The 27,877-nt window shown below is 44.4% G+C and overlaps 1 protein-coding gene across 4 annotated transcripts in view; it reads right to left on the reverse strand.

The window, feature by feature from the left end:
- LOC137632989 (PDZ domain-containing protein 8-like) overlaps positions 1 to 27,877 on the reverse strand; it is a 454,088-nt gene that overhangs the window by 20,266 nt on the left and 405,945 nt on the right. For all 4 annotated transcript variants that reach the window (XM_068365143.1, XM_068365144.1, XM_068365141.1 and 1 more), the window contains one exon: positions 14,228 to 14,437. In XM_068365143.1, coding sequence (XP_068221244.1) covers positions 14,228 to 14,437 — 210 coding nt within the window. The remainder of the gene's footprint in view (positions 1 to 14,227; positions 14,438 to 27,877) is intronic.

The following is a 27,877-nucleotide window of genomic DNA, read 5'->3' on the forward strand; positions in this document are numbered from 1 at the left end:
TAATTCAAATATTAAACGATCTAGGTTGCTCAAAACACAGCAAAACCAAGCTTGGTACTTAACTTAGACGGTGTCTCCTGGGAAACCGACGAAGAAGCCATAATCCAATGAAAATAAGTGGAAAAACGAGAGCACAACAAAAAAGCGGGTTACAACACAAGACGTGCTAAAAGGAGTTGGGTTCTGAGCGGATGCAGTGTTAGTAGTACCGAGTGAGGTTGAACGGCTCTCCTCTATTGGGGTTTCTGTCATGGATGAATCTAAATAGTGCGGGACCTCTGGATTATACGCCCAATTTTATACCGACACCAATAGGTGAGCGAGCTAGTTAACCTAGCACTCCTTTACATTTTTTCTCTGGTATATTTAGCAGTAAATTACCTAAGAATAAGTGCTAAATGGAGCTTATTCACTGGGCGGCACAGGTTCGAGCCCAGAACTATATTTCTTAAACTAAAATAAATCAAACTATAAGCAATCAAAATAAACACTTAAAACTAATCAAAACTTAACACTATATATACTATATATACCATTCAAATAAACACAAAAAATCCTAACAAACTTAACTTATACCACACACCCACACCAAAAATAAATATATATATGAATTTCTTGTATAAATATTATGGTACACCAACACGGTCGCCACACACAAGCCGGACTGTCTTTACGGCACACAACTCTGTGTTTAGCAGTTCATTGGGTGGCAATTCGCCACAACTACTTCCCTGATTGGGGTTGTGGTTATTATTAGCACCACCATCATCATCATCATCATCAATCGGAAGTAAACGGGCCGGTCATCAACAATCGTCAATCCAAAGAGCAGTCTTAATACCAAAATCAATTACGGGCCAGGTCATCAACTATATCTCAGCATTCGAAAAAATTTAAGTCTCTCCAAAGGAGTTAGCCTCACCAAAGGAGGAATCACGGCTCAGAAAATCAAAAATCACTTCCTCGCTGGTAAAGAAAAATAATAATTCCAGCGTTCACACAACTGACTCAGGACGCAGTCAATCAAAAAAAGCATTCGCTCCGAAACATTCACCACTGTCGTAACCTAACTAAAAAATGTAAACAAACAATCTCATTTAAACCAACAGTCTTTCTCACCACAAACGATCGTTAACCTAACTACTTTCGCTCGCTAACACAATATCTCTCTCTCTCTCTCTCTCTCTCTCTCTCTCTCTCTCTCTCTCTCTCTCTCTCTCTCTCTCTCTCTCTCTCTCTCTCTCTCTCTCTCTCTCTCTCTCTCTCTCTCTCTCTCTCTCTCTCTCTCTCTCTCTCTCACAGGATTTGGCAAAAAAAAAAAAAAATAAATAAATAAATCCTCCACATTCCTCCCCCCTTACTTTGCCAAATCCTTCTCACACAACACTTACATTATTTTTTTCATAACCCAGTCGTAGTCGGGAACGGGACCTCTACTCCGAGTAACTGGGCCTCCATATACTCTCTCATTCACTTCTTCCTTATCACAATCATTCGCTACATTAACACTATTCCTATCTAAATCCCTATCATCTAATATATCATGTACAATCATATCTACCTCGTTCTCATCTGGCCCTATAATTACACTCATTTCTGTAAACAGTTCATCCATTTCATCAAAAACATTCTCAACTTTAGTAAAAGATTCATTCATACTACTAATCATTCTCCTATCTCTCACTCTCGCATTCGTCATCCTTTCTTTTACATCACCTAAGGAAAAGCCACACACACTATAGGTATCATTCATACTCAGCCATGATTCATCTGTATTAACACATTTATCTTCCATACACACTTGCACATTTACACCCTTGTCATACTTATTTCTATTCTCACTTTTACTTATAAAATTTCCCCTTCTTTCATCTTTACTTAAAGCTCTTGTATTCTTCCTTTTCTTATATTCTAGTACTAACACTAACTGTTTACCTTCCAGACCTAAGTCCTCATACATACTAGGTTCACCCTTGTTCCTTTTCAACCATTTACTCATCCCATTCTCTTGGATATACTCAGGTACCTCTTTCCATTTACGCAACTGGTTGTGGTGGGCCCTAATTTTTTCCACAATACAGTGAACCCTCGCTACTTCGCGGTTCGACAATCGCGGATTCACCACTTCGCGGGGTTTTCCCATAACCCATATATATATACATATCGCGGATTTTCCGGAAAATTCGAAAATACCGCGAAATCTGAAGACCCCCAAATACGATATTTTGTTACCTGTAATTCCATTAATACTGTAATTAGTAATATCTGCTCTTACTGATTGTTCATTGCATTACATATGATATATAATTCAGCACAGAAAGAAATAAAACACGAAAAGAGAATGTGATCATACGATAATTCAGTACGTAGTAAAATTAAATCGAACATGAAACGCAAATCAGATGCAGTCATACCATATTAGAATGGTGTGTACTGTAATGGATGTGCTTCTTTTCCATGAATCTTTTGTATGTATACGTACGTAGTACAGTACTGCATCCAATAATATTCTTTTTTGCAAAAATCACATTTCGAATAAGCGTACGAGAGAGAGAGAGAGAGAGAGAGAGAGAGAGAGAGAGAGAGAGAGAGAGAGAGAGAGAGGCGTAAAATAGCGTACGTAAATTTTTATTATTATTGTTATTATTATTATTATTGTTGTTGTTGTTAATAAAATTATTATTGTTATTATTATTATCATTATTATTATTATTATTACTGTACAGTATTATTATCATTATTTATTATTATTACGGTATTGTACTTAATCTACGTACGTTCAGTATGCGCGGGGCATCTTCTATGAGTAACCAACGCATCATAGTACTGTAAGACGGGTTGTGATTGGTTCAAGCGCTGATAGATGACGAATCAGAACTCAAGTTTTGTTATCTAGCCTGTGATTGGTGTTTTGCCCGCATCTTCTACCCGCAGCATCAAAGTTCTCGCGGGGCTGGATCGTTCACTTTCTCTTACCGCGTATCGCTGAGTAGACGTTCTTAAGTTTGTGAAGTTTAATCTGTGCTGTGTGCGACCTTTTTAAGTTGAACTTTTTGTTACAGTACTGTACGTAAATCCTACTGTAATGGCTCCCAAGCGTTCTGCTTCTCTTAAGGCTGGTAGTGAGCCTAAACGCCACCGAAGGACGATGACGATAGCTGAGAAGGTTACGCTTCTCGACATGTTAAAAGATGGTAGAAGTTACGCGGCCGCCGGCCGCCATTTTGGCATCAACGAATCCACCGTTCGCTATATCAAAAAGGACGAGGCGAACATTAGAAAGACGGCTGCAATCACATTTAGCAGATCAGCGAAGCGAGTCGTTACAACGCGTAATAAAACGATCGTACGCATGGAAGGTGCTTTAGCTGTGTGGATTGCCGACTGCCGGAAGAAGAACATAGCGTTGGATACGAACACCATCCAAACACGCCGTCGTTTCAGGCGGCGTCATAAAGAAAAAGATTTCATTTGGAAGTCCTAAGAAAAATACGTAAACTAAAACATTGGTAATAAAAAAATCAACATACAGTACTGTATAATCAATATAATCGATGCAAAAACTAACCTATACATATATGTGTACACTAAATGAGTTTGGTTCTTCATTATGATCAGAGATGAACGTAAACAAAACATTGGTTGCCATTTTTTATCGTGCTTTTTAGGTGTTTAGGAAACGCATGATATAAAATCGCCTTTAATATTTGTGCCTGTTTTAGTTTAGGGTGCTGTAGTACATGCATTAAGTGTTCTGTACATTAAAGGGTGGTTTGTTAACAGTACTACGTACAAGGGAAGGTTTTAAAAGTCCGAATATACATGTTAAATAAATAGGTAAATATGATGTCACTACTTCGCGGATTTTCACCTATCGCGCCCGCGTCTGGAACCTATCTACCGCGATAAACGAGGGTTCACTGTACCACCCACACACAACTTACTCAAAACGTAACTTAATCCACTCGAACCAACTTCTAACACATCAAAGGGACCTTCAAATTTATCACGCACCTTATTTACATTCATTCTACCCTTTTCAATTACTTCTTTCATCACTCTCTCACCAACTTTAAAGCTTTCAAACCTCTTATTTGCTTTCCTCCACACATCTCTATCATCCTCCGACACACCCAACCTCGGTCTTATTATCTTTTCAAAATTTAAAACAAACTTACATGGAGACATACCCGTACTCTTATGCACTGTTGCATTGTAAGCCCACAACGCTCTACCAACATACAAATCCCAATCATTATCACATGTACTCATCATTCGCAAAATTTCAGTTAATGTTCTTACAGTCCTTTCAGCCAACCCATTCGCACTTGGCATATAAGGAGTCGAATACACATGTTCAATACCCCATTCTCTTAACATCTGCTCAAACTCCCATCCAACAAACTCAGGGCCATTATCACTTAACATTCTCACAGGCTTACACACACACATCGGCAACATCACTTGACCAACCATTCTTGCAACAGTCTCGCTCCGTTTATCCTTGATGGGTATTGCATAGGTAAATTTACTCATGTGATCAACCATAACAATCATTCCCACATGTCTTCTCGCAGTCACAGGCAACGAAACACAATCAATCACAAACATCTCAAATGGTTCTTTCATACGTAATCTCAAAACAGGCGGATTAGCATGCACTCTCTGATACTTCCCTTTCTGGCAATCTTCACACGTAGTCGCTACATCCTTACATATCTGACTCAACCCAGGTGTAAACAATCTCTCACGCATGCATTCCCATAATTTATTCTTACCCATGTGCCCATATCTGTCATGCACTAACATACACATACTTACTGCTGCATGCATTGGAAACACAGGAACATATATATCTTCATCCATTCCTTTATGTAGAAAATAAACAATATTCTTACACACAATAAGTCTCTTACTAACTTTCTTATACACCTCTAAATCAGACGGCCATTCTTCTACCTCAATACTATTCAACATACATTCACGTAACCTTTTAATTTCCTCACATTCATCTTGCATTTCTTCCACCTCCTCTTTAGTCAGTAGATCATCCTCACTCCTCGTAATATCAACCATGCCAACAAAATTCGCCATAAATACACTATTATCTTCTATCACAACTACTTCACATCCATTCTTCAGAAGCAAACCACTACCAATATCAACTGATAAATCATGCAATCTTAAAAAGTCAATTCCTATCAAAAAACAACTAGGCATCTCATTCTCTCCCATTACAATAAAATTATGTTCCACCTCCATACTTCCCAGTTTTACTTTCAAACGCACTTCTTCCCAAACTAGCAAACTTCCTTTACCTATCCCATGAATTCTCACACTCGTACATTGCCTTTTCACTTCCCAATTGTACCGCTCTATTTCCTTGATAACAGACATATTCACCAATGACACTTGCGCACCTGTATCAATTAAACTACAGTATTCATTCTCATTTATACCCACATACGTCATCATTCTTCCTTTTACACCATGCATACAAATGTTTACTCTCCTATCAATAGGGTCATCCTTATCACACCCATGGTCATCTTCGCTATCTTCCATGCTCATACCACTCGGATTCAAGTCACTCAGACAATCATCCTTCTTACTCAACAACTGGCAACATCTTTCATTACATTGTAACCTCAATATATACTCCCTTTCAATCTCTTTATTTGCTCGGTACTGCATCGGACGATTCCACCCAAAATACAAATAAACAGTGACACCATATAACATACTTACTACCAACAATACTTTTGATAACAATTCACCCTCAAGCATACTATCCTCCTCCTTATATGCCATTTCTTTCGATACTTCATTCCTAACACTCATTCTAAGCTCATCTATACTAGCAGGTATATCCCTATTCAAACCCTTCAATTTAACCTTATTTAACCCACACAAAATACATTTATACACCATGTCATCCCCTTCAAAACTTTGTACCACCATTAAATCTTCCAGCAACCTTTCAAAATTACTATCATTCTCGCTACTCTCTTCTATCTTACCATGCATTCTTGACATCGCATCTGCTATCACGTTCTTACTCCCAGGTACATATTCTAGCTTAAAGTCAAATTCATTCAAATCCTCTATTGTACTCGCAACTCTAGCATTCACAGACTCTTTCCTAATCATGTACACTAGGGGCTGATGGTCAGTACGCACAATAAATTTCACACCATACAAAAATACCTTCAACGCTTTCACGCAAAACCTTATCGCAGCCAACTCCCTTTCAATCGTGGAATACTTTCGCTCAGCCTTATTAAATGCTTTACATTTATATGCTATCACTCTCAACTGTTCATCTCCATTTATTCTTTGCATTTGAACCAAGCAACCACCCATACTAATCCCACTAGCATCCGTATATAACTCTAGCATACTCGCATGTTCACTGTAATCGGGAAAGGCCAAAGTGACGTCTCTCGCAGCCTCTTCTTTCAAGTTTTCAAATGCTTCAATCATACGCTCATCCCATTTCAGTCTCGTACTATTTCTCTTACCTGTCCACTCATTCAAAGGCTTCCCTATTCCCGAACAATCTCTGACAAACTTCCGACCAAATTCAATTAACCCAAGAAAACCTCTCAACTCACGCACCGTATGAGGACGTGGAAACTCTCTCACCTTACTCACAAACTTTTCACTCTTCCTTATACCCGATTCACTCACCACATGCCCAAGAAATTCCACCTCCCCGGCCAACCATGTACACTTTTCAAGCTTAACTTTCACCCCAACTTCTATCAACCGTTCTAATACTGCTTCAAGCAACTGCATGTGTTCCTCAACTGTCTCACTAGCAATCAAAATATCATCAATAAAAACAGTCACCTTCTGTCTATCAAACCCAGCCAAAACTACATTCATCGCCCTCTGGAAGGCAGCAGGCGCATTAGCAAGGCCAAAACTTAATCTCTTAAACTGATAATGACAATTACTGCTCGAAAATGCTGTAATGTGCCTGCTCCCCTCTGCCAGAGGCATCTGGTAATAGCCCCTAACTAAATCTAACTTTGTAAAAAACTTTCATACCATGCATCTTATACACACAGTCAGACACTACATTCATTGGGAAACGTTCTTTAACAGTTACTTCATTCACCTTCCTATAATCAATACACATACGTAAACTTCCATCCGGCTTTCTTACAGGTACAATAGGGCTATTCCAGGCACTCTCACTCCTTTCTATTACACCCATTTGCTCTAACTCCTGGCACTGCTCTTCTATTTCTCTGGCAATAGGCGGAGAAAAATGTCGGGGACGCTGATATATGGGGGTATCATTACTAAGAACTATCTTAAATTCAGGCAGCTTTGATCCCCCACAATCCTCGTCACCGCGACTCAAAACTCTCCCGTCTATCCCATAACATCCTATACAATTGTTCCCTTTCTCCCTCACTTATATTCTCATCTACATTAATTCTTTCTTTCAAACTTTCAGTCCCAATCGTCATCCTGCTTTATCTTACCCGTCATAACACGTCTCAATTTAACATACCTTTCATCCTCTACATTGACCAACGTATACATACATCCCATGCAATCACCCTCACGTATTCCCCGCATTCTCTTCCTCCTTACAGTCGGCAACAAGCTCACATACACCTTCGGCTCCTGCAAATTCAAAATACCATCATACACATGCACACTTGCTTTCACCAAATTACTTGCTTCCGAACCTTCCACTACATATTCACAATTGTCACTATTGGCAATTCCCAGACTATTCGGCCATGCAACTTTTACACTGACAACCTCCCTCGCATCTTTTGACAATTTAACACCTTCTTTTGCTATTAACGGCACACCTTTCCATACCTTCGTACCTACACTACCATCTTCATTCAAATAAAATTCCCCACAAAATTTACCCTTAACTTTCATCTCTATCATATTTACACTAGGATGTACAATCATACCGCATTTTTTCAAGAAGTTATAACCTAACAACACATTGTATTTGTCATTTACTCCCTCAACCACATAAAAATCATTACCTTCCATCATCAGGCCCCCCAATCATAACATTTTCACGTAACTTTCCTTGCACAGACATACTTAAATTACCGATACCTTTCACTTCACCTTTACACCCCCTAAATTCACACACATCCCTTACCTTATCGTATGCATTCCTAACATTAAATTGACACCACAACCAGTATCAATCAGACCAACTAGCTCTATTCCATTAAAATTTACTTTTGCACTCATGCAGTCATAAGCTCTTTCGCCCATCACGTCTTCATGTAGTAAACCTTCACGAACATGCATCACATTCACTCCACACACACTCGAGGACTCACCCAGCTGAACCCTCTTACACTCTAGTTTCCCGAACATCCTGGCTGATTTACTCCCTTCCTCCTACATACCCTAGCTACATGCCCATCTGCACCACATTCAGTACACTTACCCCGTGGCTCCTTGCACATTCTAGCATAATGACCATCCTTACCACAATTACCGCAAATCACATTTGTACGATTACTCCGACATCCACTCGCTATGTGCCCAGTCATACCACACCGATAACATTTTATCCCTTTCTCTTTCTTGCACTCACTAATTCTATGCCCTACCTCACCACATCCAAAACAAGCACCTAGAGCCCATCTACATTCATTCTTCTTATGTCCTACTTTCCCACATCTATAACACTTCTCTTCACGGATACAACTACCTGACCTACCTTGCGGCGCACTAGCACTCCTATCCCTCCAAACCTGATTCCCTTGCCTAAACCCTTCATTTATCCTTACAGGTATTCCCACCTTACTCGCCCTAACACTCCTATCTACTACACTATCCGCTACCCTCATCGGTCCTCTCATAACAGCATCTCTAAAACTAACAAATTCTGGCACACTTTCCTCCATTCCACTTCTTACACTCACAGATTTACTTTCTTTCATACATCTATCCAACTCGTAATCCTCAACTATCTCTAAAATATCATCCCATGTCAATCTTTCTTTCGTCCACCTCATTTTCTCCTTCCGTTTCAAATTAACAAACTCAGCCACATTCTCGGGTACAGTAGCCAAAAACTTCTTCATTAACTCCTTATTCTCATTTATACCTTCATCCCCATACTTCTTCCTAGCTAAAGTTTCCAACCTACATACATACATTGATATCGCTTCTCCTGCATTCATCCGTGCTTCATCAAAATCATTCTTACGCTTATACTTAACACTCCCTTTCATACGTTTTACCTGCTCAATTATTCTCTTTTTCACACTTTCATAATCAACGTCCCCTACACTCATTATCACTCCATACATCGTCAACAAATACCCAGTCAAATATTCTCCTAACTCCCTAGCCCAAACTCTTTTACTATCACCATACTTATCCTGACAATACCTCTCATACTCCTTGAAAAAATCATATACCTCCCTACTGCTATGCTCATTGAACCTTTCACACCGAGGTACCTCTCTCATAAACACAGTCTTACACACATCACGTTCATTCTCACTGCTATCATTACTGTCTACTCCCCTGTTACCTTCTTCCTCATTTGAATACAATGAATCCACTTCCACACTTAAATTCCTATCCTTAACCATTCCCTTCTTACCCTTTTTCTTACTTACCACTTTCACCCATTCACGATCGTCCTTGCTATCAGCCTGATACTTTTTCTTCTCTTTCTTCACATCACTTTTACCTTTCCTTTCATCTTTCCTCTCACCTTTCTGTTCATCCTTACTATGCCTAATTCCCTTATCTTCAATATCACCATCACTATTACTACTATCACTATCACTTCCTTTCCCATTATCACCTACCTTAACCTTCTCTTCCACTACCAACCCATTACCCGAAGCTGAGGACACTCCTCCGACTGCACCTTCACCCATTATAGTTTTCATCATCCCCATGACTTGCCCCATCATATCTTCCAATCGGTTCTCCATTCGTTCCTCATTCTCTTTCATCCTCATCTCAAAACATTCTTCCACTTTCGCTACAGTTCCCTTTAACTCCCTAAGCTCCTTCTGCATCACCGCATTCTCCCAGTTCAACCTCTCATTCTCTACTAGCAACCTCTCCTCACGCTCCTTACTCAGCCGCAATTCCTCCCTCAAAACCCTTAATTGCTCCTCCATTTTTCATCAACCTTAATCCTAATTCCGTCCTTCGTCCAACAGTCCAGCTTCTATCCCACCTCGGCAGTCCCTGTTCGGGCACCAAAATAATGTGGCGGGATGTTAAAAAAAACAAGCCCCACACCCTGAATCACACCTACTGACAATGGTCCCACAACACAAACTTTCCCCTTACTTTATCAACTGGACTCTTGGACAGAAGGAAAATTTAAACAAAACATATCCTTAAAACTATATTTCTTAAACTAAAATAAATCAAACTATAAGCAATCAAAATAAACACTTAAAACTAATCAAAACTTAACACTATATATACTATATATACCATTCAAATAAACGCAAAAAATCCTAACAAACTTAACTTATACTACACACCAACACCAAAAATAAATATATATATGAATTTCTTGTATAAATATTATGGTACACCAACACGGTCGCCACACACAAGCCGGACTGTCTTTACGGCACACAACTCTGTGTTTAGCAGTTCATTGGGTGGCAATTCGCCACAACTACTTCCCTGATTGGGGTTGTGGTTATTATTAGCACCACCATCATCATCATCATCATCAATCGGAAGTAAACGGGCCGGTCATCAACAATCGTCAATCCAAAGAGCAGTCTTAATACCAAAATCAATTACGGGCCAGGTCATCAACTATATCTCAGCATTCGAAAAAATTTAAGTCTCTCCAAAGGAGTTAGCCTCACCAAAGGAGGAATCACGGCTCAGAAAATCAAAAATCACTTCCTCGCTGGTAAAGAAAAATAATAATTCCAGCGTTCACACAACTGACTCAGGACGCAGTCAATCAAAAAAAGCATTCGCTCCGAAACATTCACCACTGTCGTAACCTAACTAAAAAATGTAAACAAACAATCTCATTTAAACCAACAGTCTTTCTCACCACAAACGATCGTTAACCTAACTACTTTCGCTCGGTAACACAATATCTCTCTCTCTCTCTCTCTCTCTCTCTCTCTCTCTCTCTCTCTCTCTCTCTCTCTCTCTCTCTCTCTCTCTCTCACAGGATTTGGCAAAAAAAAAAAAAAAAATAAATAAATAAATAAATCCTCCACAGAGTCACCTGTAAGAAGAAAGAAGATAAGGAAGAAATGTCCCTGGACCTTTCTGGAACCTTCCCCCCTACCGGCAAGCACGCTGTTCTGGGCTTGCGGGGTGGGGGGGGGACTACGGTGATGGTGCCCTTACCGCGCGTTGTTCGGCAGCCTCGCGCGTGGGAGGGTATTGGCGATTGCGGTGGGGAGCTCGCTGGTGCTCGCGCGATAGGGAATACCCCGGGCTCGCGCGCGGGAGACTGCTGGAGTGCTTGCACGGGCGCGACTTCATAGAGAGACCAGGAACCAGATTGACGTGCAGGATCAGAATGAAGAGCCCGTACAGGCCAGAATGTTGGCACGCACGCGCGCGGCTATATACGCGTGCGCGAACGAGTTTGTTGGCGCGCGCGAGCGTGCAAGACTATTGGGGCGCGCGCGCGAAAGGTTAACAAAGCGCGCGCGCGCGAAAGGTTAACAAAGCGCGCTATCGGAGACCATCGGTACCCGCACGTGAAAAACATCGTCGTCGCTTGTGTGGATCGTCGGCGCTTGTGTGGATCGTCGGCGCTTGTGTGGATCGTCGGCGCTTGTGTGGATCGTTGGCGCTTGCGAGCGTAAGAAGATCGTCGGCGCTTGTGCGCGTAAGAAGATCGTCGGTGCTTGCGCGTGTAAGAAGATCGGCGAGCGCGGGCGAATTGCACTCGCGCAGGAAACCATCGGTACCCGCGCGCGAACGATCATCGGCGCTTACGCGCATAAGAAGATCGTCGGCGCTTGCGCGCATAAGAAGATCGTCGGCGCTTACGCGCCTAAGATAATCGGCGCGCGCGCGAGCTTTACACGCTAGTAGGTTGAAGGGTCAGCTGGCAGGACGATCAGGAACTGGGATGTGTCCTTAAAAAAAAGGTGGGCATCCCCCGATGAGGACTGTAAGCAGGTCTGCTTTAGAGTCCAGGACCGAAGTCCTTCGTTGCAGCGCAAGGTTGCGCTGGTAGATCGGTAGGTCAGCTGGCAGGACGATTAGGAACTGGGATGTGCCCTTTGGAAGGGCCAGCATCCACCGATGGGACCAAAAAAGATCTGTGTTAGAATCCAGGACTGAAGTCCAAAGGACCACGTTGCAGCACAAGGTAGAGGTCACTGGAAGTTCTGCTTGATCCTCCGAGGCGGAGTCTCTTTGAGAGACCTCTCCCGCGAACGAGAGAGGTGCCCTTCGTAGAAGAGACTTGAAGACACTCGTGGTGAAGCCCCTTAGGGCCGTTGAATCAGCAATCAGTAGCGATCCTCCGAAGAGGAGTCTCTATGAGTGGTCTCTCTCGAGAACGAGAGAGGTGACACTTTGTAGAAGAGACCTGAAGACACTCTTGGTGACGCCCCATAAGGCCGTTGGGTCAGTAATCTGACCTTATCAGGAACGATCCTCCGAAGAGGAGTCTCTATGAGTGGCCTCTCTCGCGAACGAGAGAGGTGAACACTTTGTAGAAGAGACTTGCCAAGACTGTGCTCCACCCTTGAAGGAAGAGAAACTCAGCAAGGGGGGAGAAAAGTCTGGCCGAAGAGCACCAACAGTAGTCGAAGGCGATGAATTTATTAAGGTATGGGAAGTTCTCCCTCTGAAGGGAGAAAACCTCACACCTGGGGAGGAAACCTACCTCGGAAGGGAAGTTGTCCAACCCCTGGAGGCGAACCTCCTTTAGTGATCTAAGAGGATCTGAAGTGCTGGCATGTTGTCGCGGGAGTACTTCTAAGAGAAGGGATAACGCCCCTGACGACGTCCTCTGAGGGACAGATTCCCCAGGCAGGAACAGGACAGCTCTGCTTCGTTGGTACTCTTTAGTCGAACGAAGAAAAAACTGCATAGTTAACTGGGAAAATAAAATTAAATAATTATTTTAACAGAAATTCCCTAAGGAGGAACTCCGAAGAGGAACCTCGAGGGAAAAACAAAAAATAAGAATATAGTAAGCACCCACCTTCCCCAGATGACATCCACGGGAGAAGGGGGGTGGAGTGACTGTAATAAAAAAACCAGAATTATAATAGAATTGATTATCTAAATCATCTAAGAATATTCACTAAAAGTGAGAACCACTGACCCCCCGAAGGAAAGTGTTCCCCACGGAGAAAGCTGAAAAGTTAAAATACAATTAGATTTCACTAAAAATAATTGAGACAAACAAACGGAATAGCAACTTAACCCGCAACGGGAAAGGAGCTTCCGTAATAGTACGTAGTAAAGGTGAACGACCTCGAGTAGAGAGAGACCGTAGTCAATAAAAAAAAAGGCCACACCCCCTTCGCTGAGAATCCAAGTTTCCCGTAGGAAAAGAGGAAAAGCAAAGATAGTAGATGAATGAAGAGAGTCCAGGCGATGACGATTCCCCTGCGGCGGCCGAGTTAACGGATATATGCCGAAGGGAAGACCGATGGACCAGAGAGGGAGAGGTCGTTCCCACCGAAGTGGAACTGTGGTGGCCTTGTACTACGCAAGAGACGTTGTCGTACATCACACACACAGCACAAACACTGAAAAGAAAACTTACTACATTTCTATACATAAATATATACATAAACATTAAGAATGTTTATGTTTATGTATATTACAAGTATAAGAAAAAGTAAGTAAAAAGACAAAAGCATTAATGGCTGTCAAAGAGGCGAGGGTGAGAGCGGACACGTCCGACTACCACCCGAGCCGAGAGCAAAGTGAGCTCAGCACAGGTGTGTTTGAGGGGGGGGGGGGGGTGTAGCAGGCTACCCTCCCTACTCCCCGTTAACTAGTGGTGGGGTAGTAAACCCTCGTTAAAATTCTAATGGCTCGTCATTTCAGCTACGCCGAAAGTAATAACCCATATTAAATAGCGTGGTTTGTATTTCAGTTACGGAACAACTGAGATTTATGATTTCAGTTGGATTTTATTTTCTATCTGAATACTGTATTTGTAAGCTGAGGACCTTCTGTAACTACTTCCAGTCACTAAACTCGTAAAAGGAAATGATCAACTGAAATATCATACCAACGCCTCTTCAGAACAGTACTGAAGTGCAGTGCAGTAGTGCAGAGTGAGGAGGGCAAGAGCCTGCGTACGAGCGTCGCACTGGGATATCTGGAGCGCTACACTCGAACGAGTAAGGGCATCGCCAGCATCACTGGCATCTCGCTCCTGCCGTGCTAGGTCTACCCTGAATTCTCCTTCTCTGTCAACAACTTCTTGAAGCAACATCAACTGTAAAGAAAATATGTGAATGATTGATTTCATTAGGATTACGAGTGAGGTTAAAGCAATAGGGTACACTCAGGCAAACTATTCTATCATATTTCTCTTCCTCTTGTTATTTTAAAGTTTTTATAGTTTATACATATATACATATACCAAGGCATTTCCCCCAATTTTGGGGGGTACCCGACATCAACAAATGAAACAAAAACAAAAAAGGGGTCCTCTACTCTCTACGTTCCTCCCAGCCTAACAAGGGATTCAACCAAGTTCAGCTGGTACTGCTAGGGTGCCACAGTCCACCCTCCCCCATTATCCACCTCAGATGAAGTTTCATAATGCTGAATCCCCTACTGCTGCTAACTCCGTGGTCATCTAAGGCATCAGAGGAAGCAGCAGGGCCTACCGGAACTGCGTCACAATCGCTCGCCATTCATTCCTATTTCTAGCACGCTCTCTTGCCTCTCTCACATCTATCCTCCTATCACCCAGAGCTTCCTTCACTCCATCCATCCACCCAAACCTTGGCCTTCCTCTTGTACTTCTCCCATCAACTCTTGCATTTATCACCTTCTTTAGCAGACAGCCATTTTCCATTCTCTCAACATGGCCAAACCACCTTAACACATTCATATCCACTCTAGCTGCTAACTCATTTCTTACACCCGTTCTCACTCTCACCACTTTGTTCCTAACCCTATCTACTCGAGATACACCAGCCATACTCCTTAGACACTTCATCTCAAACACATTCAATTTCTGTCTCTCCATCACTTTCATTCCCCACAACTCCGATCCATACATCACAGTTGGTACAATCACTTTCTCATATAGAACTCTTTACATTCATGCCCAACCCTCTATTTCTTACTACTCCCTTAACTGCCCCCAACACTTTGCAACCTTCATTCACTCTCTGACGTACATCTGCTTCCACTCCACCATTTGCTGCAACAACAGACCCCAAGTACTTAAACTGATTCACCTCCTCAAGTAACTCTCCATTCAACATGACATTCAACCTTGCACCACCTTCCCTTCTCGCACATCTCATAACCTTATTCTTACCCTCATTAACTCTCAACTTCCTTCTCTCACACACTCTTCCAAATTCTGTCACTAATCGGCCAAGCTTCTCTTCTGTGTCTGCAACCAGTACAGTATCATCCGCAAACAACAACTGATTTACCTCCCATTCATAGTTTATATATGATAGATTTATTCTAATGTTGTTCCTGTTCCTAAAATGTTTTATTTTAATTGTTCAATATTTCTCTTGTAGTTTATCTATTTCCTTATTTTGTATAATGCACAGGCATTAAACAATATGCACAATAAAGGTAAATAAGATTGGAAATTTTGAACATTAAAAATAACATATAAATGAGTTTTCATACAACCCCACCATTGAAGCTTACCTAAATTCATATCTTTAACTCTGCCCAGTCACAGGACTCACCTCCTCCCCGAGAGAGAGAGAGAGAGAGAGAGAGAGAGAGAGAGAGAGAGAGAGAGAGAGAGAGAGAGAGAGAGAGAGAGAGAGGTGTCACAGGGAGCCCAGGTGACTACAGCCGACATTTCTGGGACTTCATCCTCTTCCTATTTTACATCTGAGAAGAAGAGTTGGAATCAGAGAAGGAAAAATAATGTGCATGCTTCTTCATCTTCCTAGCTCTTGCTCCTGGCTCTGCAAGCAGAGCAGTCGAAATCTGAGCAACTCTTGACAGCACAGCTTCCCCAAAGGAAGAAACCACCACACACGGGTTGCTCCAAAGGAGCCAAAACACGGGCACAGTATCACAGAGGGAGGGAAAGGTACTCATATGGCCCATGACTCTGCAACGCGCTGAGCCGAAGACACAACCACTAACATTGAGGGAGAGGAACAGACCACAGGTCTCCTGACAGAAGGTCAAGGCAAAATGCTCTGGGGAAACGCGTGGGAATCACTGGAACTGAGTCAGGAATTGGGGTAACACTAGGGATAGGGTTAACAGAATGCTTCTTTCCTTTCTCTTTGCTCTTACCTTTCAAGGCCACGGGCACCATGCGGCTTCCCAACTTGGCACCCTAACTGCTGGTTTGGAGGCTTCCTTACCAGGCTTACCCTTAACCTTTAAAGAAACCAAGCTTGCTAATGCACAGGGTGTACGTGTTGGTAACTTCCTTAACCTTAATTGGTGGGGCAAGGATACAACTTAAAAAGTAGGTTCTCAATGTCTATTAGAGCAAATACACAAGATACGTGGGACACGAGGAAAGATAACTTATCAGCTAAGGGGACGAAGACGAACAGACTGCATCATGGGAACACAACACATAAGTGTTGCCAATGCTGACTCAATGTTGCCATATCATATCAATAACATTACAGGAATTAATCTACTGATATGCAACATCTGAAATAATGGTTGCAAGTACATAATACGGTTAACAATACATACAATAATGATAATCATGATAATACAGTAAATTGCATATGCAATAATACTAATCATGATAATATTGGTATATGTGAAATGTGTCTTTTCATGTACCTACACCTCCGTCCCCCTCACGCTCGTAGTGCATTCTCGAGCGGACTCCTTTTCTAAGAGTCTTTGGGAACGACGTGGATTCACAGGAGGAATGGTGACTAGGTCCTGGCAAGGGGCCACAGGGACAGGGAGAGAGGGGTCACTAATAGTGGCTGGCACTGGACGAAGAAAATGGCGATTACGTCACCACACACGACCACTAGGGAGACGAATTTGATAGTCTCTTGACTTTCCATGGCCCATGACGATGCCAACTTTGTCCCAACGACGAGAGGTCGGATCTTGAATCCGAACTTGCTGTCTGACGCTTAACTGGGGCAGGGAATGGGCATGCCGGTCATACTGGGTCTTTACCTGCTCGTAGCAGGCGGCAGCACGGCGGTCACAGTCTCCAGCTTTGACCTGCCACTCCTTGAAGAATGCTTTTGGATGGGTAGGAATACATGACCTGAGAGGCCGGCCATACAGGATCTGGGCATGGGAGCGTCCTGTAAAGTTGGGAGTGTACCAACCGTGTTTCACACAATTGTACATAATTCCTTTTGTATATATTATGCTTGTATCTTCGCTCTTCCCTCGCACTAAAACGAACATGAAAATTCATGTCTGGTTTTTCCTCTGTAATATTGTCTGTCTTGTGAACTTGTTATGTCATGTTGCCTTGAGGTTTTGTATATAAGGAGAATGTTCTACAATTATATAACTCAGTCATTTCCAACCTGCCTTTGAGTTCACAGCCTTACTCGGCGGCGTCACATTGGTGACCCCAGAAGTCGACTCGCTCCCACTGCCTTCCACCCCCACCTCCCTCGCCCCTCCATCGTTGGTACTATGACGGAGATGGACTCTACTACAGCAGTTGGCGCCGCGGCTGCCCAATTGAAACTTTCACCGTTCGCCAGCAGAGAAGCGTTTGCTTGGTTTCAACGCGCTGAAGTCCACTTTCGTATCAGGGGCGTGACTCGCTCAACCACCAAAGCGGATTATGTTCTCGCGGCGATACCCGAGGACACCTTCCCAGAAATATCCGACTGGCTTTGTGAACAAGGAGACACCCCAATAGCGTATGACGCCCTCAAAACATACCTTCTGCAGCAGTACTCGCCGTCGCCAGCCGCCCGTATAGCAAAGCTTTTTCAGCTCTCGCAACAACCGTTGGGGACCAAAGGGCTTCGCTTGCCCTCAGGGAAATGACCAGTATCGCTCGCCTTCAACTTGCCGCAGACGGCTCTCCTCGTGAGGTGAACCTACTCCGTGCCCTTTGGATACGCCGTTTACCTGAACCTGTACGCGCTGCCATACCCGATGTCGATAGTTTACCAATAAAGGACTTGATGACCAAAGCCGACGCCCTTATGGACAGCCACTTCAAGACCTCCATCAACGCCTCCACCCCTGACGACGAGGATGCCTATTCAACGTCAACCGAAGCTGACATGAATGCCGTAGGACATACACGCCTACCCCGTGACGTGCCGAAGCGGCGACAAAGCCGCCCACCACCCACCAATCGCTCGCGCCCCAACGAACGACTTCTACAGCCACTTACTACCTCCCATCCGCTGCAGTTTTGCTACTACCACTTCAGATTCGGGGCAACCGCGAAGAAATGTGCCAAAGATTGTCAGTGGCCAAAAAACGTGTAAGTAGGCCATCGTTTGTGGCGGTGGCCTCCCATGTTTCTAATCTTTCCTTTTTACAGGATGCAGGAACGGGCGCGCGATTTTTGGTAGACATGGGTGCTTTTCGTTCTCTTTTGCCAAGGAAACTCTTCAAGGCACGACGTAGTCTGTCTACATCTGCCGACGTCCGCTTGGTAGCTGCCAACGGATCTGCGATACCCACCTACGGTTACAAGAACCTCACATTATCGTTCGGAAACGGTAAATTCAATTGGAAGTTTCTCGTTGCTGACGTCACAATGCCAATCCTCGGTGCGGATTTCCTCTCTCATTTCCACCTTCTGGTCGATGTCGCCCACCGACGATTGGTCAACGCAGACTCGTACTTGTCGACACCTCTTCAACCCGCCCCCTCTAACCTCGCTCTCCACATCAGCGCACCCACGGATGCCTACGCCCACCTCCTCACGTCATACCCAGAAGTTTTACGTCCAGAACTTCGCCAAACGCCCACGGTTCCTGCCAAGCACGGTATTTATCACCATATCAAGACGACAGGAACCCCAGTCTTCGCAAAATTCAGACGTCTGGCACCGGAACGATTGGCAGCTGCCAAACAGACGTTCACCGAAATGGAGAAAATGGGCCTTTGCCAAAAGGCCTCCAGCCCATGGTCGTCACCGTTACACATCGTTCTGAAGAAAGACGGCTCCCTCTGTCCATGCGGGGATTACAGGCGCCTGAACATGAAAACAGAACCGGATCACTACCCCCTCCCAAACATTGCCGACGTAACCTCCTACCTGCACAAAGCAAAGGTTTTCTCTACGCTCGACCTCCTGAAGGGGTATTATCAGGTGCCTATGAACCCAGAAGACATCCCCAAGACCGCCATCACCATTCTGTTTGGCACATACACCTTCAATTACTCCTGTTTTGGCCTTCGTAATACTGGGGCAACGTTTCAACGTCTCATGGATGGCATCTTAGGGGACCTCCCTTTCTGTGTATGTTATGTGGACGACATACTTGTGTTCTCCTCCTCAAAAGAGGAACACCTCCGTCACCTGCGCATCGTGCTCGACCGCCTGCAACAAAACGGCCTTGTAGTCCGGTACGACAAGTGTACCTTTGGCACCAACGAAGTGTCGTTCTTAGGGCACCGTATCACTCCTGAAGGAGTCCATCCCCTCCCTGAGAAGGTAGCAGCCGTTCAGAATTTCCCCGCGCCCTCGACCGTCAAACCTCTGCAGGAATTCTTGGGCATGATCAACTATTATCACAGTTTTTTGCCAGCCATTGCCGCCACTCTTGCTCCACTCTACGCCTCCCTCAAGGGCAAGCCAAAGGACCTGAAGTGGGGTCCCCTTCAAGAAGCAGCCTTCTGCAATGCAAAGAAGGCCCTATCAACTGCTGCGGCTCTCACTTTTCCTATCCCACATGCCCCTCTCCTTCTCTCCACCGATGCCAGCGACGTCGCTATTGGTGCAGTACTCGAGCAGGTGGTCAAAGGCTCGCCCCGCCCATTGGCCTTCTTCAGCAGAAAACTGTCCAAGGCAGAATCGGGTTATTCTACCTTCGATCGAGAATTGCTGGCAGTGCACTTGGCTGTCCGTCACTTTCGCCATTTCTTAGAAGGTACGCCCTTCGTCATTCGCACAGACCACATGCCTCTGGTGCACGCCTTCACTCGACAGTCTGACACCTGGTCCGCCCGTCAACGCCGACATCTCTCCGCTGTGGCTGAATACAATTGCACCCTCCAACATGTCCCTGGGAAAATGAATCCCGTTGCCGATGCCCTATCAAGAAACACGTTGGCTGCCGTTCAACTAGGATTGGATTACAACGCCCTGGCTGAAGCCCAACGACAGGATCCAGAGTATCAAGCTTGTAGGACATCCTGCACGTCCCTCCGTTGGGAAGATTTTCCCCTCAAAGACTCCAACACCACCCTCCTCTGTGACGTCAGTACTGGTAGACCGCGACCTTGGATTCCTGCCCCCATGCGCCGACAGGTGTTTGATTTCATCCACGGCCTTTCACATCCCTCGTGCCGTTCTACTGCACAGCTGCTGAAGGCAAAGTTCATTTGGCACGGCATTTCTAAGGATGCTAAGGATTGGGTCCGCGCCTGTACTTCTTGCCAAACTTCCAAAGTACATCGACACACGGATTCAGGAGTGGGCACCTTTCCTCAACCTCAGCGTCGTTTTGCACACATTCACGTCGACGTTGTAGGCCCCCTACCCACATCACAAGGACATCATTACCTGTTTACCGTCATCGACCGCTCCACTCGTTGCCCTGAAGCCATTCCCATGGAAACTGCAAGGTCCGCCTCATGTACATCTGCCTTACTCTCTGGATGGATTTCAAGATTCGGTATCCCTGAGCATATTACTTCTGACAGGGGAACCACCTTCACCTCTCAATTGTGGACGTCATTAGCGAATCTCCTGGGCATCATCCTACATCAGACAACAGCCTACAACCCCGCTGCCAATGGAATGGTTGAACGTTTTCATCGCACCCTCAAAGTAGCTTTGATGTCCCACTGCAAGGATTGCAACTGGTTTACTCAGCTTCCCTGGGTCCTCCTGGGACTAAGGACCACTCCTAAAGACGCCCTCGACGTCTCGGCAGCTGAAATGGTGTATGGCGATCCGTTGGTCGTCCCTGCCGAATTTTTTCCTTCTACAACCTCCTCCGACGATCTCCAGCGCATACGTCACGTCGTGGGAAAATTTACTCCGTGCATCCAGACTTACAAGCCCCCAGCGAAGCATCACATACCAACGGACTTGCACTCTGCAACGCACGTTTCCTGCGCAACGACACCAGCAAGCCACCACTAACGCCCCCTTACACGGGCCCTTTCCTTGTGATCCGACGCAGTCCGAAAGTATTCCTCCTAAACATTCGGGGCAAAGAAGACTGGGTCTCCATTGATCGTCTAAAACCTGCTTATCTTCTGCCAGATAACCCGCCTACAGTTTGCCTCTCTAGATCAGGGCGCCCTATTTAACATGTACAGTATGTAATTTTTAGGGGGGGAACCATGTACCAACTGTGTTTCACACAATTGTACATAATTCCTTTTGTATATATTATGCTTGTATCTTCGCTCTTCCCTCGCACTAAAACGAACATGAAAATTCATGTCTGGTTTTTTCTCTGTAATATTGTCAGTCTTGTGAACTTATGTTCTGTTGCCTTGAGGTTTTGTATATTAGGAGAATGTTCTACAATAATATAACTCAGTCGTTTCCAACCTGCCTTTAAGTTCACAGCCTTACTCGGCGCCGTCACAGGAGTATTCCTGAGTTCCAGCAAGCCACGATCAAAACCTTCATTATTGATGTTGCCAGACGGGGCTGTTTTCAGTGTGAGGTGCTTAATTGACTTCACAGCAGCTTCGGCATGACCATTCGATTGTGGGTATTGGGGTGAGGTTACCATGTGTCGAACTTCCAGTCTCTTCATAAAATCCTAGAACTCTGCGCTGGTGAATTGTGGCCCTCCATTTGTCCTAAGGCGAAGAGGAACACCAACTTCACGGAAGTAGCGGCAGAAGATCCTGATGGTGTTAGAAGCGGTATAATTGCTTTTGCAGGAGGCGATAACAGGCCATCCTGATAAGCCATCGACGACGACTAGGAAAGACTTCCCTGCAACAACAAAGAAGTCAGTTGAAACTGACTCAAAGGGTCTTGTTGGGTTGTCGTCATTCAGTAGAGGTTCCTGCTCCTGAGATGGCTGCAATGTCTGACATGCCTCACAAGCTCCGACTGTATTGGCGATGTCAGAATCAATGCCGGGCCAGAAAACTGACTGCCTTGCTGTGCGCTTAGTTTCTTCCACATCCCTGTGGCTGTCATGCAAGTGGGATAAGGTATGGCGACGAAGGGTAGCAGGTACAACAACTCTTGCTCCATACAGGACGAGGTCACCATCGGTGTAGAGATCTGCACGTAGTTTCCAATAAGGGAGTAAGGAATTGTGCAGGTCATATCTGTTGTGAGGGAATCCTGATGTGACACAATTGAGGAGACGTGTATATTATTATTATTATTATTACTATCCAAGCTACAACCCTAGTTGGAAAAGCAAGATGCTATAAGCCCAGGGGCTCCAACAGGGAAAAATAGCCCAGTGAGGAAAGGAAATAAGGAAATAAATAAATGAAGAGAACAAATTAACAATAAATCATTCTAAAATAAGAAACAACGTCAAAACAGACATGTCATATAATAAACTATCAACAACATCAAAAACAAATATGTCATAAATAAACTATAAAAAGACTATGTCCGCCTGGTCAACAAAAAAGCATTTGCTCCAACTTTGAACTTTTGAAGTTCTACTGATTCAACCACCCGATTAGGAAGATCATTCCACAACTTGGTCACAGCTGGAATAAAACTTCTAGAGTACTGCGTAGTATTGAGCCTCGTGATGGAGAAGGCCTGGCTATTAGAATTAACTGCCTGCCTAGTATTACGAACAGGATAGAATTGTCCAGGGAGATCTGAATGTAAAGGATGGTCAGAGTTGTGAAAAATCTTATGCAACATGCATAATGAACTAATTGAACGACGGTGCCAGAGATTAATATCTAAATCAGGAATAAGAAATTTAATAGACCGTAAGTTTCTGTCCAACAAATTAAGATGAGAATCAGCAGCTGAAGACCAGACAGGAGAACAATACTCAAAACAAGGTAGAATGAAAGAATTAAAACACTTCTTCATAATAGATTGATCACCGAAAATCTTGAAAGACTTTCTCAATAAGCCTATTTTTTGTGAAATTGAAGAAGACACAGACCTTATATGTTTCTCAAAAGTAAATTTACTGTCGAGAATCACACCTAAAATTTTGAAAGAGTCATACATATTTAAAGAAACATTATCAATACTGAGATCCGGATGTTGAGGAACCACCGTCCTTGACCTACTTACAATCATACTTTGAGTTTTTTTAGGATTCAACTTCATACCCCATAATTTGCACCATGCACTAATTCTAGCTAAATCTCTATTAAGGGATTCACCAACCCTAGATCTACATTCAGGGGATGGAATTGATGCAAAGAGAGTAGCATCATCTGCATATGCAACAAGCTTGTTTTCTAGGCCAAACCACATGTCATGTGTATATAGTATAAAAAGTAATGGGCCAAGAACACTACCCTGTGGAACACCGGATATCACATTCCTATAATCACTATGGTGCCCATCAACAACAACTCTTTGAGATCTATTACTTAAAAAATCAATAATAATGCTAAGAAACGACCCACCCACTCCCAACTGTTTCAGTTTGAAAACAAGGGCCTCATGATTAACACGGAAGATCTGTTCTCGCTGCGTCGCGAAGATCCTGAAGTATCCGGTCAGCATCCTGAACTGAAGACTCGTCTGAAAGAGTAACAGTTTTCATGGCTATGACAGTCCAAAGATGAGCAGCAGAAGAAGCAACCGAGATTTCGTCCTCCTGTGTGGGGTGGCTGACTGGGGCTCGAGACAATGCATCTGGAACACAGAGCAACTTTCCAGCACGGCACACAGCTGTAAAGATGTAGGGCGAGATCTTTGTCTTGAGGCGCTGGAGACGAGAGTTCTCGATGGCATCTAGTGTATAACTGTTCAGAATAGGGATGAAGGGCCGGTGATCCATCATTAGAGTAAAGTGCTGTGGGCCAGCTAGGTATAGCCTACACTTTGACATTGCCCAGACAATGGCTAGCATCTCGAGCTCGGCGAGAAAATGAGAACTACACTGAACTAGACGCAGGTGTCCATTACAATGGTCCTGCAGGAGAGCATATCCGATGCTATTGAGGCGTGAAGCGTCCGTCTGAAGAACGACGGGTAGGTCTGGGTCAAAGAGGGCGAGAACTGGTGGACTGGTGAGGGCTAACTTGACGCGTTGAAAGGCTTCATCATGGTCAGAAGTCCAGACAAATTTCTCTTGGGACTCATCAGGGGGCGTAGAGGTTGGGCTGCAATGGAGATGTCAGGCGTAAACTCTGCTAACTGGTTGACCAATCCCATAAACGATCTGAGGTCCGTCAGGTTAGCAGGGGTCGGAAAATCCTTGATCGCACTGACTTTCTGGTGGTCAGCTGAGATCCCGTCTCCTGAGAGCGTGTATCCGCAGAATTTCACAGAGAGGGCAGCGACCACAAATTTGTCCTTGTTGAGTGTGACCCCGAACTTGCGGCACCTGGTGAGCACTTCGTGGATACGATAAAGGTGGGTAACGTAATCTTCGTTGTAGAGAAGGTCGTCGTCTATCACCTGAACACAATTTTGGACACCTTGAAGGACCATATCACCTCGCAGGCAGAAGGCATCTCCAGTAGCTGCGAAGCCTATTGGTTCTCTGCAATGTATGAACCAACCATATGGCGTAATAAAGGTGGTTAAATGACAATCTTTTTCAGCCAGTTCCATCTGCCAGTATCCATAAAGAGCATCAGCCGTGGTGAAGAAACGAGACTTCCGGTCCACACTACAAATAGCCGTGTAGGGTGTGGGTGAAGGGTGGGCTGGACGATAAACTTGGCTGTTCAGCTTGGTTAGATCGACGGTGATACATACACCTGTTCCATTCTTGGCAACGACGACGAGAGGGTGGCACCAAACTGAAGGGTCATCACCAGCAGGTTTGATTATTCCTTGGGCCACCATAGAATTAAGCTCTCCTTTGACTTGGTCCTTAAAAGCAAATGGAATCTGTCTTGGGGTGTGGATGGCAAAGGGCACTGCACCATCCTTTAGGTGGATTCTCATGGGAGGACCAGCCTTGGGCTTGAGAGGAGCTGTCTTCAAATCTTCTTTCGAGACCAACACATCTTTAAATTCCTGAATAAAGTATTCCTTGGCTGCTGAAGGTGATGTAGTTGCTGAGATGGGCAGCTCCTTGCATCTATTGACATGTTTGACTTCTAAAATGGGTTTGGGGAAGTCTGGAGATATTATGGACAGTTCATGGCAATGACCATAGGATAAAAGAGGAACTTCCACATTTTCGTGAACCTGAATCCTGGCAAGACATGATCGATTCCCTAAGGTAGGGGTAGCTTATAATATACCCAGAGCAGGTGACATCGGAGACCCATTCGCCGTGAATGTCACATTCGGCGGAGGTGGTTGCAAGCAGCTCCTGGATATACTCATGGTGTCCAGGTGTTGCTGTCCGATAACGGTGACGTCGGCACCTATGTCAGGTAACATCTTGATGCGAGAGTTAACATCACCAGATGACAAGAGGGCACAGATAGGTTTGGGCGTCTTGGAGATGGTGGAAGGCGATCCTAAGCGACGACAGCTGGACCGTAAATCTTGTTTGTTCGAGACTGCAGAGGCACCACTGTTGCTTGAAGATCTGTCTCGACCATTTTTCTTGTTATCCTTGCAGCATTCATCGAAGTGTCCAATACGGTACAATGACGGCACTGGACTTTGCTGGCAGGACACTTCAACGTCCTAGACCAATGGCCAACACGGTCACAGTTTTTGCAGGTACTGTTGGCAGCAGGGCATTTATCATGTTCGTGCTGACGGGCACATTGTTGGCATAAAACGGCTGGCTTAGAGGACTTCGGTGAAGGTGGAGGCTTCCCGCTTGATTTCTTGCTTCTCCGGTAGGCTGAAACGGCACACAACTGGCTGGGTGGGCCACGTATGGCAGAAGTTGCAGTTTTAGCTGCCTCATATGATCGACAGGTTGTGAAGAAATCTTGAAGAGGAGAGTTGGTGTCCAAGGGAATCAACTTCTGAACCAACTCTAAATCTCAAATACCCATCAAGATAATCATTTTCAGTTGGGTCTCTTCACATGCAGCAGCATTACGGGCGCACAAGTCAACTTCTTCTGCGATGCGTCGAATTCCTTTATATGCGACTGTAGAGCATCCAGGACTTCGTTTACAGACTTATCTGTAGAGGGAGAAATCTGCAGTGTGTGTTCTAAAACACGCTTTGTTTCAAGGATTAAACACATCCTCATCTGGATCATTTGTTTTTCACGTGGAAGCTTAGAAAGATCCACCATAACGGCATCGTCATCCCATTGGCGTCTCCATTCCCTGAACATATGGAATGATGCATCTGCCTGCAGTGGGGGTGGAAGAGCGGGTTGATTGGAGTTATATTTCACCTCTGTGCCAGGTGTATGGTTGCCTGAATGAGAATGGAGGATTGGGGCAAGTTTGAATGAGAGCAGTAAACCTCTCCTTTTCTTCTTCTCTTCTAAGATAATCCTCTCTTAGGCGAATTGTTTCTTGTTCTCTTCTTTCTTCTTCATGTTGTCTTTCTTGTCTTTTTACTTGTCTTCCCTTCTTCTTCTTTCATCCTCATACAAGCGAGATTCCTCTAAAAAACGAATTAAAGCGAGGAAATAAGTCCCGGTAGATTGAGAGGCAGACGGGGGATAGTAGTGGGGATTCAAGAGTGGTGGGGAGGGAAAGGCAGTGCGCTCCAACACTTCCCCAACACTGTGGGCGTGGGCGGCATCGATGCTGTGGGCACCCACATCACTGAATGGCCCCTGTTCTGTGGGCTCTTCTAACTGTTATGCAAGTATATCTCTCGAGGCCATTACTACTTTCGATGTGCAGTGGGCAAAAATACAGTTCCAACAAATTTATCAAAAACAACATAAACTGTTGTAAAATGACAAATTCGGAGATAACTTGAATTTTTCCTAACCATACAAACCTTAGCTATTTACATAGGGTTTACTTTTGGCATAGCTGAAATGACGAGCCATTAGATTTTAATGAGGGTTAAACTACCTCCGAGCTAGTTAGCACGGGGGTAGGGGAGGGGTAGCTAGCTACCCCTCCCCCCCACACACCGGCGAGCTGCCTCACTTCACTTAGAGGTAGGACTTGTCTTGGGGGACAGGGTTGGCGGGCAAATATGTGTAAATAGCTAAGGTTTGTATGGTTAGGAAAAATACAAATTATCTCTGAATTTGTCATTTGTTCCGTAACAAATACAAACCAGCTATTTACATAGGGTGACTTACCCTTAGGCAGGGTGGAAAGTCCCCAGCCTTACTGGCTTTGGCTTACCAGGGGACTCAGAATCCGAGTGCACAGCACTTCGAGAAAAAGAGTCCCTGCGCCTCGCAAGTTTCTTGCTACGCAAGAAACGAGCGGCCTACATAAGTTGTGTGTGGAGAGATAAAGTGTGACTTGTCCTAGGAAGTTGACCTGAAGTACTTTATATGGAATTCTAGGCTAGGACGTCCCCATACCACCTCGTCAGGGTATG

This window comes from Palaemon carinicauda, chromosome 42 (assembly GCF_036898095.1).
Source record: "Palaemon carinicauda isolate YSFRI2023 chromosome 42, ASM3689809v2, whole genome shotgun sequence".
In the NCBI taxonomy this organism is placed as follows: domain Eukaryota; kingdom Metazoa; phylum Arthropoda; class Malacostraca; order Decapoda; family Palaemonidae; genus Palaemon; species Palaemon carinicauda.